The 13,234-nt window shown below is 40.5% G+C and overlaps 1 protein-coding gene across 6 annotated transcripts in view; it reads left to right on the forward strand.

Moving 5' to 3' along the window:
- The window catches only part of CFAP161 (cilia and flagella associated protein 161), a 57,675-nt gene extending 44,659 nt beyond the window's left edge, over window positions 1–13,016 (forward strand). For 4 of the 6 annotated variants that reach the window (XM_063794270.1, XM_054667085.2, XM_063794269.1 and 1 more), the window contains 5 exons: window positions 434–666; window positions 1,972–2,056; window positions 7,580–7,738; window positions 11,695–11,768; window positions 12,175–13,016. In XM_063794270.1, coding sequence (XP_063650340.1) covers window positions 434–666; window positions 1,972–2,056; window positions 7,580–7,738; window positions 11,695–11,768; window positions 12,175–12,370 — 747 coding nt within the window. In that variant the 3' untranslated portion in view covers window positions 12,371–13,016. Of the gene's footprint in view, window positions 1–433; window positions 667–1,971; window positions 2,057–7,579; window positions 7,739–11,125; window positions 11,660–11,694; window positions 11,769–12,174 lie in introns of those variants that run through there. The other 2 variants (XM_063794271.1, XM_024349319.3) reach the window with 2 other exon arrangements.
- Window positions 13,017–13,234: the final 218 nt, after the last annotated feature.

The following is a 13,234-nucleotide window of genomic DNA, read 5'->3' on the forward strand; positions in this document are numbered from 1 at the left end:
TTGGAAAATAACAGTTTTTAAAAACAGAATTTGCAATGTTTTAAATTCTTCTAAGATTTTAGAAACATAAACAAAGTCTGCCCTAAATCATGTTTACCTGCATTTTACAAATAAAGAAATAAATGAGTTAATATGTAAATAAGTAAAATGCCCCTTAGTTGGTAATCGACAAATTTTTCAATGAATGTTGAATTTCTAGAATAATGAGTAAATCCATGTGATTTTAACCAGCTTTATTCGACTTCATTTGGAATTACTGGGAGCTTTGCCTTGGCAAAGGGGAAGGGAAAGGAAGAAGGAACTAAGGGTTCGAGGGAATCCAAGTGAAATCCTGAATGAAATGGGTACTAGTCCGAGAAGGAAGAAAATTGCCTTGGCAGTAACTGTTGAGGAATTGCATGGTTTATGTAATAAACCACTATCAAAATTGTAGCTGCAACTTTCCGTAACTGAAGATGGCTATATTCATTATGGTGACAAAGTGATGCTTGTGAATCCTGATGATCCTGACACAGAAGCTGATGTGTTTCTGCATGGGGACCTGAGCCTGTGTATGACTCCAGATGAAATTCAGTCCCATCTGAAAGACGAATTAGAGGTACCCTGTGGCCTGAGCGCAGTTCAAGCCAAGACCCCAATTGGCAGAAACACTTTTATCATTTTGAGGTAAAGAGACTTTAATTTTCAGTTCATTTTCATCATAAATATGTTTCACTTGTAGCTTAAAGATTCCTGGGTATTGGAGCCACTGAGTGGAGGGAAAGGTTTTGTGAACATTTTTCGTGATTTTCATCTTGCTTTGCTTACCTTGAGAATTATTGTCAAAGGAACTTTACAATCCCTTTTTACCTTAGACAGCAGGATAATTGTGTTCAATTCAAAATGCTTAAATCATGAGTATAGGATCCAGGGAATTAAATCCATATTCTGCCTGGAAGCAAAGTAGGTTTTCCCTATAACATTTTGGAACTTTTTGAGCTCATTTGAGTGTTTTCATTGTCCTTAATATGGCTATGTTTTTTTTTTTTACAATAAAAACGTGTAGTTTAATACAATGTGGCACTAGATGGAATTTGCTCTTTTAAAATTAACTGTCCATTAAAAATGTATTTGAAGAGATTTTGAAAATGAACAATTAAATCCTTAGAGAAGAAATAGATACATGATCACAATTAAAAACTATTACTAATTCGTATGACAGCAATGTAAGCATTGCAAGAATATATGGACCCAGGCAAGGTACAGTGGCTCATGCCTGTAATCCCAACACTTTGGGAAGTCAAGGCAGGCAGATCACCTGAGGTCAGGAGTTCGAGACCAGCCTGGCCAACATGTCGAAACTCCATCTCTACAAAAAATACAAAAAATGAGCTGGGCGTGGTGGCAGGCTCCTGTAATTCCAGCTACTTGTGTCACTGAAGCATGAGAATCACTTGAACCTGGGAGGTGGAGGTTGCAGTGAGCCAAGATTGCACCACTGAACTCCAGCCTGGGGGAAAAAAAAGAATATAGAGACAGTTCTTCAAGTTCTAATTTAGATTTCCTTTGAATACATATGTTAAGACAACTAAAAATTGATCACAACCTCTGTTTCCTGAAGGATTAAGAGGGAACTGTATTAAATGTCTACAAATGTGTTACCTTGGTTCTCTCTGAACATGTCAATGCACTTGACTAGAATTCCTTAGTATACATTAGCAAGATGTGCTTAGTTTACTCTAACCAGAGGCTCACAAAGTGGGGATGCTTTGTGTGCTAGCTATGGTGCAGGGCAGGGAGTAGGGTGCTAGCTGGATTTTAAGACCAAAAGAAAACACCTTTTATTTAATTACCTAATTCAGTTACAGTATGTGAATATAAATTATCAAAAAAACTGATTATAAACAAAATTGCATGCATAAAAAATAGAGTCATAGAATGATTCTAATACAGAGAGTTTACATTTACATTATACTTATTGTCCACTGACAGTGTACACAGAGATGCCACTGGTCAAGTCCTTAGATATGGGCAGGACTTTTGCCTGGGGATAACAGGAGGATTTGACAACAAAATGGTGAGTTATCACTTTGCATATCTACTTTGGATCAGTCATTTCTGTTGCCCAAAATGGGATCATAACTATCTACTGAAGTGGACAGAGAACTCCAGAGTCATGGGCTCCACCTCTGACTTCACTATGGTGTCAGCTTGCAGCTTTTCACAGGCAGTTTTGGGCCAAGCCAGTCTTTCCTTTTAACTTGCCAAATTACAAAAACTACACCCTTAAAACCTAAAGAGTAAGGGAGGAAAACCATTTCACAATGCAGCTGGCAAAAAGCAAAAGTTTATACCACTTCCACCTGTAAATTAAATGACTGAATTCGTTAATAACCATCTGATACCTGTCAAATGTTGCCAATGCTAGCAAGGCATATTATCTGACAACTTTTTTATTTAAACTTTTGATGATCAGACTTTTGCTTAGTATGGGAGTAGGGACAATATGAGATGCTTAAATTTGCATAAATCAGGGAGCCTTGGGGATTAGGAAGTATAATAGAACCAGATAGATTTGGGTTTGAATTTCAGATGCGTACCTATGGGATGGGAATTTGGGTAAGTTATTTAATGCTTTTTGAGCCTGTTTCTCATCCATAAGATGGTGAGTATTAATCTGCCTTACTACATGCCAGGCAGTGTTGTAAATGCTTCACATATTTCAACTCTCCTAATCCCCCAAACATGCCTTTGAGGTAGGGACTATTTTACCTTTAATTTACTGATGGAAAAACTGAGGCACCAAGAGGTTAAGTGATTTCTGACTCAAGTCACTCAGTTAGCAAGTAGCAGAGCTAGTACTATATCACATTTTTTATTGAATTAAAAATCCATTTACTATATGATGTAGCGTTATTATTATTATTATTTTTGATACCACTAAGAAAACGCAATGCTGCCTGCTGGGTGCAGCGGCTCATGCCTGTAATCTCAGCACTTTGGGAGACCAAGGCAAGAGGATCACTTGAGGCCAGGAGTTGTAGACCAGCTTTGGCAACATAGCGAGACCTCATCTCAACAAAAAATTTTTAAAAAATTGGCCAGGTATGGTGACGCGCTCCTGTAGTCCCACATACTCATGAGGCTGAGGTGGGAGGATTGCTTAAGCCGGAAGGTAGAAACTGTAGAGTTTGCACCACTGTACTCCAGCCTGGGTGACAGAAAGAGACCCTGTGTCAAAAAAGAAAAAGAAGAAGAAGAAACGATGCTACCAATTAAACTTTGACACCCCACAGATGGTAAGTTGCAGCCTGATAAATATTGACTTACTGAAAAAAGGGAGTCAATTACCATTTCTTAACCAGAGATTAGCACCATTAACATTTTGGTTTATTTTTACTTTCCTATGTATTTTTTTAAAACTTAGATAAATATACAGATAGGTTATTCTTTCTAAAATAGCATTTTTAAAGCTTTTTAAAATGACAAAATCATTTAATGAGAGCATAAGATATAATTGTGTGGCGGTATCATAATTTACCTAGTCTTTCTTCTACTTTTGGGCAGTTGGGTTTGGTCCAATATTTCTCTTTTATATGTAAAGTTCCAGTGTGCATTTGTGTATAAATGCTTAAATCTTCCCCTCTCAAACTTCAAATTAGGAATTCTACCTTTAGGATAGATTTTTGGGCAATGAATTACTAAGTCAAAGAATATGAACACATTTTAAAGTATTGATACATATAAAGAGTTCTTTTTGTAATGGGGTGTACCAATTTGCACTCTCAGCAACAGTAAGAATGATCATATACTGCTTCATTAATTGTATTAAATATCATAATTTAAAACTTTGCTAATTTGACAAGCAAACAAAATGAAAAGAAAAAATGATATGTAAATGTTGTACTACTTGTAATTTCTCCTATATTTTAAGTTTGTTCTCGTTCCCTTATCTCTTCCTTTCTCTCTCGCTTCTTTTTTCTTTCTCCCTCCCTCTCCTCTCTCCTGCAAATCATCCGTTTTTTGCCTTTGTATTGATTTGGGTTTATATACCATTGATTACTAAATTTTGTCATGTGTGTTGCTAATATTTCCATTTGCTGCTTGGCTTTTAAATTGTAGTTGTTCTAATATTATATTTTTGAGTAAAATGTATCAGTGTTTTTCTTTGTAATTCCTTCCATTGCTTTTATGTTTTTAAGACTGCTTCAGAGATCTGATAAAAAGAAAAACTTGAATTAGCTTCTAGATGCTTGCAATTTGACTTTTGCTTACATTTATTATTTAATCAACTTGGGATTTATTTTGATAAAGGGTTTTATGTGAACATCTCATTTTGTCCCAGATGACTGGTCAGTTATATCTATTATCTCTTGAATGATTATTCCTTTCTCTACAGGTGCATGCCATTTCCCTTAGCATATATTAAATTACTGTATATACTACCCTGCGCTTCTGAGCTTTCTATTTTGATCCATTAAACCCTAGTTGTCTATTTCTTTTTTTTTTCTATTTTTTTTTGAGACAGGGTCTCACTCTGTCACTTAGGCTGGAGTACAGTGTCACGAACATGGTTCACTGCAGGTTCCACCTCCCAGGCTCAAGCAAATCTCCTGCCTCAGCCTCCTGAGTAGCTGGGACCACAGGTGCACACCATTATACCTGGCTAAGTTTTTAAAATTTATTTATTAATTATTTATTTATTTATTTTTGTAGAGACGGAGTTTCGCCATGTTGGCCAGGCTGGTCTTGAACTCCTGAGTTCAAGTGATCCTCCTGCCTCCACCTCCCAAAGTGCTGGGATTACAGGTGTGAGCCACTGTACCCAGCCCAGTTGTCTATTTTTATTCTAGGACTATAGTGTCTTAATTATTAGAGCTTTATGATAGGGCTCATAGCCCTGTGACCTTGACAGCTCATAGGGCTAGTTGCCTCTCATTACACTTCTTTGTCTGAATTATGTTAGGAATTAATTTCTCAGTTAAATATAATGGTTATTTTTTTCAAGTCCTTCTGCCCCTGTGGGGAAAAGATTACTTGGTATTATATTTTGATTGGCATTGTAAAATTAAGTAAATTCACATATTTAGTAACTTTGCCATATTTATTCTTCTGAGATGTCTCTCCATTTATTGTCTCAGCAAAATTTTCTATCACCCAGTAAGATTTTGTGGTTTTCTTTACATGGACTTGACAATGATTTTCTTAAGGGTTTTTCCTTGGTATCTTGTATTTTCAGATGCTATTGTAGAGAGGTCCTTTTGATAGAATAAGGATAGAACATTTGATAGAATAAAGGATAATTTCTCTTATAAAAATATAAGAAGGCTATTGATTTTTATATTCACCTTTGATGAGATCACTTACTCTTATTAATTCTATAGTTTTTTCAGTTGATTTTTTTATGTTTTCTGGGAAGACAGTCATTTAATCTTCAAATGATGACAATTTTCTCTCTTCCCCAATTCTTATACCTCGAATTTTGGTTTCTTGTCTTTGAATTAGCAAACCCTTCTGGGGCATTCATAGAAGCATTGGTGAAATAGTGGCCTACTGGGTTAGTTCCTGATTTTATTATGGTTTTACTTTAGGTGAACAAGGCAGTTTGTGGTTTGAGACAGATAGTATTTGCCTTTTTTTTTTTTTTTTTTTTTTTAAGTTGGTGTCTCACTCTGTTGCCTAGGCTGGAGGGCAGTGGTGTGACCTCGGCTCACTGCAGCCTCTGCCTCCCGGGTTCAAGCGATTCTCATGCCTCAGCTTCCTGCGTAGCTGGGATTACAGGCGCCTGCCACCACACCTGGCTAAGTTTTGTATTTTTAGTAGAGACAGGGTTTCACCATGTTGGCCAGACTCTCTCGAACTCCTGACCTCAAGTGATCCTCCTGCCTCAGTCTCCCAAAGTGCTGGGATTACAGGCATGAGCCACTGTACCTGGCCTTATTTGCCTTTTTAAGTTCTGGTTTTCTTGTTGCTCTGAAAGGCACCATCATCCAGGGCCAATGGCGAATCTACCTTGGGCCCATCTCCCTTCCCCACCCACGTCCAGCTGATTACCAGGTCTCTTCCTCTCTTCCTAGGCACTGTTCTCCCTTCATACTGCACTTTGGCCTGTTTCTCATGCCCAGTGCAGCCCCTCAGCAACCCAGGCCCCATTGTTTTGCCCTTTTAGTCTATCCTGACTTCAGACCATACTAGACAGGGTGCTGCCAGGTTGATATTTTTTTTTTAATTTTAATTTTAATTTTTAAAATTTATTATTATTATTATTTGTTTTTCAGGTTGATCTTTTACAAGCACAGGTCTGGTCACCCCCATCCTCACTGGAGTCAGCAGTGGCTCCCCATTGCCCTTTGAATGAAGTTCTGCCTGTTTGCTGTGGCATTTGAGGCCCTCTGTAATACATCCTCACCCTCTCTGTGTTCACCCCCTCTGGCTTTCCAGCCTCCTCCTCAGAGCCTCTTTTGATCCCCCAGGAAAGCACTGTGCTCCTACCTCTGCCTCCCAGAGCTCATTGCAAATCTGCTGGACCTCCCTAACCAGAAAGCTGCATGCAGGTGCTTCCCATTTCTGTGCTCAATCACCTCTTCTGCTAGGTGGAGAACCTCATGAGGATAGTAACTCATCTCTGCCTTCCCCATAGTGCCTCACAGCACAGCCTTGCATGGGAAAGGTGCTTATTGGAAACCTGTCAAAATATGCAGAAACTACCTCCACATTCAGGGCGGGGCTGAACCAGTGAAGAACTAGCAAAGGACTAACATTTTGGACTTTTCAGCATGATGGGGGTTGTTTCTTGGCAAGGTTACAGGCAGCCAGATAGCCAACATAAATTTCCAGCATGGACATCAATTCCAGAGGGGTGTGGGTCACCTTGAAGGCTCACAAATGAATATCAGCTGTGAGGATATTGATTTGAAGAATAATTCATTTCACGTGATGAGTTTAATGCAACATCATTTATATTAAATAAAATATTAGTCCATGGCTGGGCATGGTCGTTCACACCTATACACCCAGCACTTTGGGAGGCCGAGGTGGGAGGATTGCTTGAGACCAGGAGTTCAAGACCAGCTTGGGAAACAGTGGGATCCTAGCTCTACAACAAATAAAAAAAAAATCAGCTGGGCATGGCAGTGTGCACCTGCAGTCCCAGCTACTCGGGAGGCTGAGGTGGGAGGATCACTTGAGCCCAGGAGTTGGAGGCTGCAGTGAACCATGATTGCCACTGCGCTCCAGCCTGGGCAACAGAATGAGACCCTGTCTCAAAACAAAACAAACCCATTGGTCCAGTTCCTATATCCTGAAGGGGAACAGGGGACAGGGAGTAGGAAGGAGAGAGGAAGATTGAGTTTGGTATTCAGAGGAAGGAAAAGTAGTTGGAGATGTGAGTGTGTGTAGGTGTGTGTGTGTGTCTTGGTCTCAGCATGCCAGATGGCATATCTAAGGTAGAGGAAAATTGTGCTTTCTCATACAATCAGTAAGAACAGAGTTTTTGAGAACTGCTTTGAATGTGCTTGCCGTCCAGCCAGTCAATTGCTTCTTTATTCTCCAGCTTTTCACAGAGCTCTGACTTAGTGCATCTGCTTACTGTCATTTTCAGTTGTATTTATCAAGTGACCACAGGACCCTCCTGAAATCGTCTAAGAGGTCTTGGCTCCAGGAAGTGTACCTAACAGATGAGGTCTCCCATATGAACTGCTGGCAGGCTGCCTTCCCTGACCCCCAGTTACGCCTGGAATATGAAGGCTTCCCCGTCCCGGTGAGTGCAGCATCGGGAAGACATGGGTGCCTAGGCTATGAAATGGATGCAATTTATTCCTGTCTGTAAGACACAGACTTATAGCTCAAATGCCTTATGACTTTCTCTCCCTTTTCTGTCTTTTTTTTTTTCCATTTATAACACACAGACTTATAGCTCAAATGCCTTATGACTTTCTGTCTCTTTTCCGTTTGTAACGCAAGTTTGGGAGGTACTAATCTACCCCATGGCAGCATCCTGCACTAGAGTTTCTCACCTCTGGCTGCACGTTAGAATCGCCTGAGGAACTTTCTAAAAAGCTCAGGCCCTGCCCCTGTCATCAGGATAAGAACCACTGATGTGCGATCATGAGCGTTGTGACACTGCTTCCTTCGCACTGTTTTCGCTAAGGCCTCCGCTAAGTACTATTTTTTAAGGACTTTGAGCCCAGGTGTGGTGGCTCACGCCTGCAATCCCAGCACTTTGGGAGGCTAAGGCGGGCGGATCTCTTGGGGCCAGGGGTTCAAGACCAGCCTGGGCAACATGGCAAAACCCCTGTCTCTACAAAAAATACAAAAATTAGCCGGGTGTGGTGGCACACACCTGTAATCCAAGCTACTCAGGTGGCTGAGGCATGAGAATCTTTTGTACCCAGGAGGCAGAGGTTGCAGTGAGCCAAGATTGTACCATCGCACTCCAGCCTGGGTGACAGAGTGAGACTCTGTCTCAAAATAAATAAATAAATGAATAAATAAATAAATATTAGCCAAGTGTGGTGGTGAGCACCTGTAGTCCCAGCTACTCGAGAGGTTGAGGTGGGAGGATCACCTGAGCCTGGGAGGTCGACGCTGCTGTGAGCTGTGATTGTGCCACTGGACTCCAGCCTGATCAACAGTGAGACCGTGTCTCAAAAAAAAATAAATAAATAAATAAATAAATAAATAAAAAGAAAAAGAGCTTAGGGAGTCTTGGAGAAGCCAAGGAGACAGCAGGGTAGCCACATAGTCAATGCAGTGGTCCTGCAGGACGGCATCATTCTCATTGTCACTGTGCGACATTTTCTCCGGATGCTGGGACCCATGGGACTGGAGCCTGAGGCATGGTCCTGACGGGAAGGTGGGAGGTCTTGTGGGCACAGAGTAGGCCTCCCTATTTCAAGGGCCAGAGGCTTTCCTGCTCACGAGGCATCCAGCAGACAGAATGAAGATGTGTTGGTAGCCACTGTGTTGACTATGGAATTAGTAGCAAGCATGGCCAGGGTTCACTTGCTACTGGCCAGGAAGTGGCCGCAGTTGCAGGCCACTGAGTCCACCCGATGCAGCATGCCTGTCCCTCACCTCTGCCAGGTGGACCCTGACTTCACAAGGTTCTTTCTCTGAGCGTGGAGGACATATATATTATCTACAATGAAACAGGCTTTACAAATTATTCTCTTTAGATGTCCTTTGCTAAGCTTTGCTCTTCTGAGAATTGCCTTCTAGTTCCACAGTTTAAACTGCCAGTGCCTCAGTTTCCCTATCTAAATTTGGGGTGTTAATAGTACCTACCTCGTGAGGTTTTGTGAAGACTAAATGGTTAGTACATTTAGAGTGCTAATTTGAAAAGTGCCTGGCTCACGGAAGCCACCCACGAGTGTTTCTTGTTGTCATGACTGTTGTTGTTATATTGTTATTGTTGCTGGTTTTTTAAGAGGTTAAGGGAGCAGTCAGTGTTCCAGGCACCAGGAGTTCTTTTCTCCATTACTGATTCATCTTATGGCTTCAGGAAAGTCTCCCCAGGCCTCACTGAGACATGGTTACACATCTGCCAATGGGAAACCCCAAACCTGTCTGAGCTACCTTGCACATGTCAATGACCTCTGGCTAGAGAGACCACCAGGAACAACTGTGGTTTAACAGGTTGGGTAGATTACTTATTGCAGTGAGGGAGAACACACACCATGGGGAAGCATGAAAGAGGGTGTTAGGATGCTTATAGAATTTGGGCTTTGGTTGGGTGGTGTTGGAGAGAATCCCGAGAAGTGAGGCTTTGCTCTGGACTGGATGCTGTCAGGAAGTGGGGGATAATTCTACCATTGGTTATCTCAATAAATCTTATCTCTAGGGAGGGCCAGACTAGAGTGAGGACAAAGCTGTCATTAGTAAAGAAGCAGCAGTCAGTCGCTCATATTAGCTGGGAGAGGCCGGTGTTTGGTATTTAGTGGCTTAGCCAATGTTTGTGTTTTGTGTGTGTTCAGATATGATGATAGAGTGCTCTTGTTTTTGTTTTGACCCCTCATGATCACAGAGTAGCCTTGTCTGATGTGGACATTCTGTGAAGTTGATTCTGTTCCCAGGAGAACACTAAGGCCTACTTGTCAGTGCCAGGCCAACCCCTGGATGGCAGGGCTGCCTTTTCTTTCTTACACAGCTTTTAACTTACATGAGTCAGGATTTTGAAATAATATATATTTTTCCTGATTATAAACATATGTTCACTTATGAAAAGTCAGGAAAGCAAAAAAATAATATGAAAATTACCAGTAGTTCCATTTCCAGAGAAAGCCACTGCTTATCATTTCTTTTTACAAGATAGGACACCATGAAGATACTTCTTTTTTTCCATTAAATAACACCATTGACCATATCTTGTGCGGCAAAGATCTTCTCCAATATAACTTTGAGTGATGATTTCATCATACAGATATCTACAATAATGTATTTCATCCATCCATTATGGTTTGGCATCTAAATTTTTCTGTGTCTGTGTGTGTATAAATATATGTACAGTCATGTGTCACTCAATGATGGGGATAAGTTCTGAGAAATGCATCATTAGGCAATCGTGGTCACCCTGACAATGATTTTGTCACTGTGTGGACATTGTGAAAGGAAAATGAATCTTGGGACCTAAACTCACTATGTCAAAGGGAAAGTCAGGCTGGGAATGGGGTCACGCAAACCTGCCTCCCATTTTGCTCTTAAATAGGATAGCTACAAATATATATATATATATATATTTTAAAAGCTACATACATCCCTCACAATTTGCCCACAAGGAAATTCCTTGTGGGAAGATCTTTACCTTAAAACAGTTATGTGGAATGTTACCCTGACAATGTAAAGTGGTAGCTTATCTTCACAGTGTGGGACAAAGGACAGAACTAAAAAGTCATCCTTCTGCTCACCTGAGACAAAGGCATATATGAATGCTCCCTCTGCCCCATGTTTATTTCATCTTATGTAAAAACGCAGATTCACCGAGCACAAGACGAATGCATAAGTAACTATTCCTCACCGCCCTCTCACATGTAAAATGTGTATTTGGTGAACACTGACTGAAAACTCAAAAGAACGCAACTGCTTGCCTCTTTTATTTACCCTCCTTTTTTTGTTGTTGTTGTTCTTTCTTTCTTCCTCTTCCCCCCAGTACCCGCTCTTTTCACTGTAAATATTGAGGTCCCCGGACCCTCTTCGGGAAAAAGCATGGACCACCGATTTTTCCTGTTGGCCTGTGTTCTTTTTGGTGGACGCATCTTTGACCTTGGCAAATAAACCTCTTAAAATAATTGAGACTCGCCTCTATAATTTTCTTTGATTTACACATCATAAATGTACTTACACAAACCCAGATGGCATAGCCTACTACACACCAAGGCTGCACGGGATAGCCTCGTGTTCCTAGGTGTACAAACCTGTACAGGATGTTACTATACTGAATACTGTAGGTAACTGTAACACAGTGGTAAGTATTTGTGCATCTAAACACAGAAAAGGTACAGTCAAAATAGGGTCTCACGGTCGCATAGGTGGTCCTTTGCCAAATGAAATGTTGTGAAGTGGCACATGACTGTGAATATATATAATTTTTTTCTACTAAATTGAAATAAATGTATAGTATAATCCCAAATTTTTGCTTTTAGGTAAGCTTTTCCCTAAAAGCAAAAAAAAAAAAAAAATGTTTAGAATGCTAATAACACATTTTCTTTATCTGTTAAGGCAAATGCTAAAATTCTCATCAATCACTGTCACACAAATCGGGGACTGGCAGCCCACCGGCATCTTTTCTTAAGGTATTGTATTTCAGGGTACAACAAAATGCTGTGATTGGGGCTGGGGGCCATGAATATAAGCAAAGAAGCTCAATTGATAGTGTATGGCTGCACATACAGAAAATGTCCTTTGCTGATGAAATACCACCACATAGAACTTCGATGGTGTGAAAAATCCTATTAGAGCCCCTTCTTTTATACAAATCCTACCCCTACAAGAGGACTTTAGTTCTAATGGGATCCTACCGGCCTAATCTTTGCCCAAATAAGGTGTAACCTCCCTGCAAACATGTCCCATTTTAGAGATTCCCTAGGGCTTTATCTAGCAATCTGCTTCTTAAGGTGCTTTCAAGATTAAATTATTAATAACAGCTTATTGAGAGTTGTTATTCAATTTCAAACCACAATTGATTCTCTCTTGCTCCAGCACCTATTTTGGAAAGGAGGCTGAGGTCGTAGCTCACACATACCTGGATTCACACAGAGTTGAGAAACCAAGGAACCACTGGATGTTGGTTACTGGGAATCCCAGGGATGCCTCGTCCTCCATGTTGGATCTGCCCAAACCACCCACAGAGGACACTCGAGCCATGGAGCAGGCCATGGGCCTTGACACGCAGTAACACGCCAGGCACGTGCATGTTTTCCCTGGTCCCGCTCTCATCAAATGTAGCTTTAAAAGAAATTAACAACCTTGGTCATGCCTCAAGCTATTTTTGAATCAGATGTGGAACTCTCTGGGCACTATATTAAAATAAAGATTACATTAAGATGATTGAATTTGTGGTGGCAGTCTAGGGCTGAAGAAAAACAGCTCTGGAGAATAAATAGTATTTGAAAGTGACAAACAATAGCCTTTTGTTGATAAACAAATTCTGAAGAACTCAGCTTCCTCTACTTATATCCTTCATTGTCTACAAGGACAACGCGTTACTTTTTAAAGTTATGTCTATGTAATAAAGCTGTTGGAACTATACTGAATTTTTGGTACCACAGTTTCCCTCTTGAATGTACTAAAACACAAAAAACTGACAGCTCTGAGCTGTGGCCTTATCTTGGAATTAAACATTTCCACCTTTGTAAAACATCCTATTTTTGTTTCTACCTTTGGCTTTCGAGGTCAGGACCTCTACCTGATCAGTAACCTATTATTTTGTAATGATATTTAAGCTGCAGAATCTCTACCTTGTCTTTGAAACTGGCACATTAGTTGTGGCACCCATGTGATTAGATAGTTCCTGACAAAATAAATGTATGTCCTTCCATGTATTTGTTCATCTGTTCATTCCTCATTGAGTGCCTGTGATGTGTAGGGTATTATAAAGGGATGTAGGGTTTCCAAGTCTTGTAGATACAGGTAAACTATTAGGCCGGTTCACAGATATGTATACTGAGAGGTAGAACATGGGCTGTAAATGTGTTTTAAATAGATGCAGTTTCAGTCAATGCAGATTGACCCTCTTCAAGAAGGCAAGCATTTTCCATCA

Source organism: Pan troglodytes, chromosome 16 (assembly GCF_028858775.2).
Source record: "Pan troglodytes isolate AG18354 chromosome 16, NHGRI_mPanTro3-v2.0_pri, whole genome shotgun sequence".
Lineage (NCBI taxonomy): Eukaryota > Metazoa > Chordata > Mammalia > Primates > Hominidae > Pan > Pan troglodytes.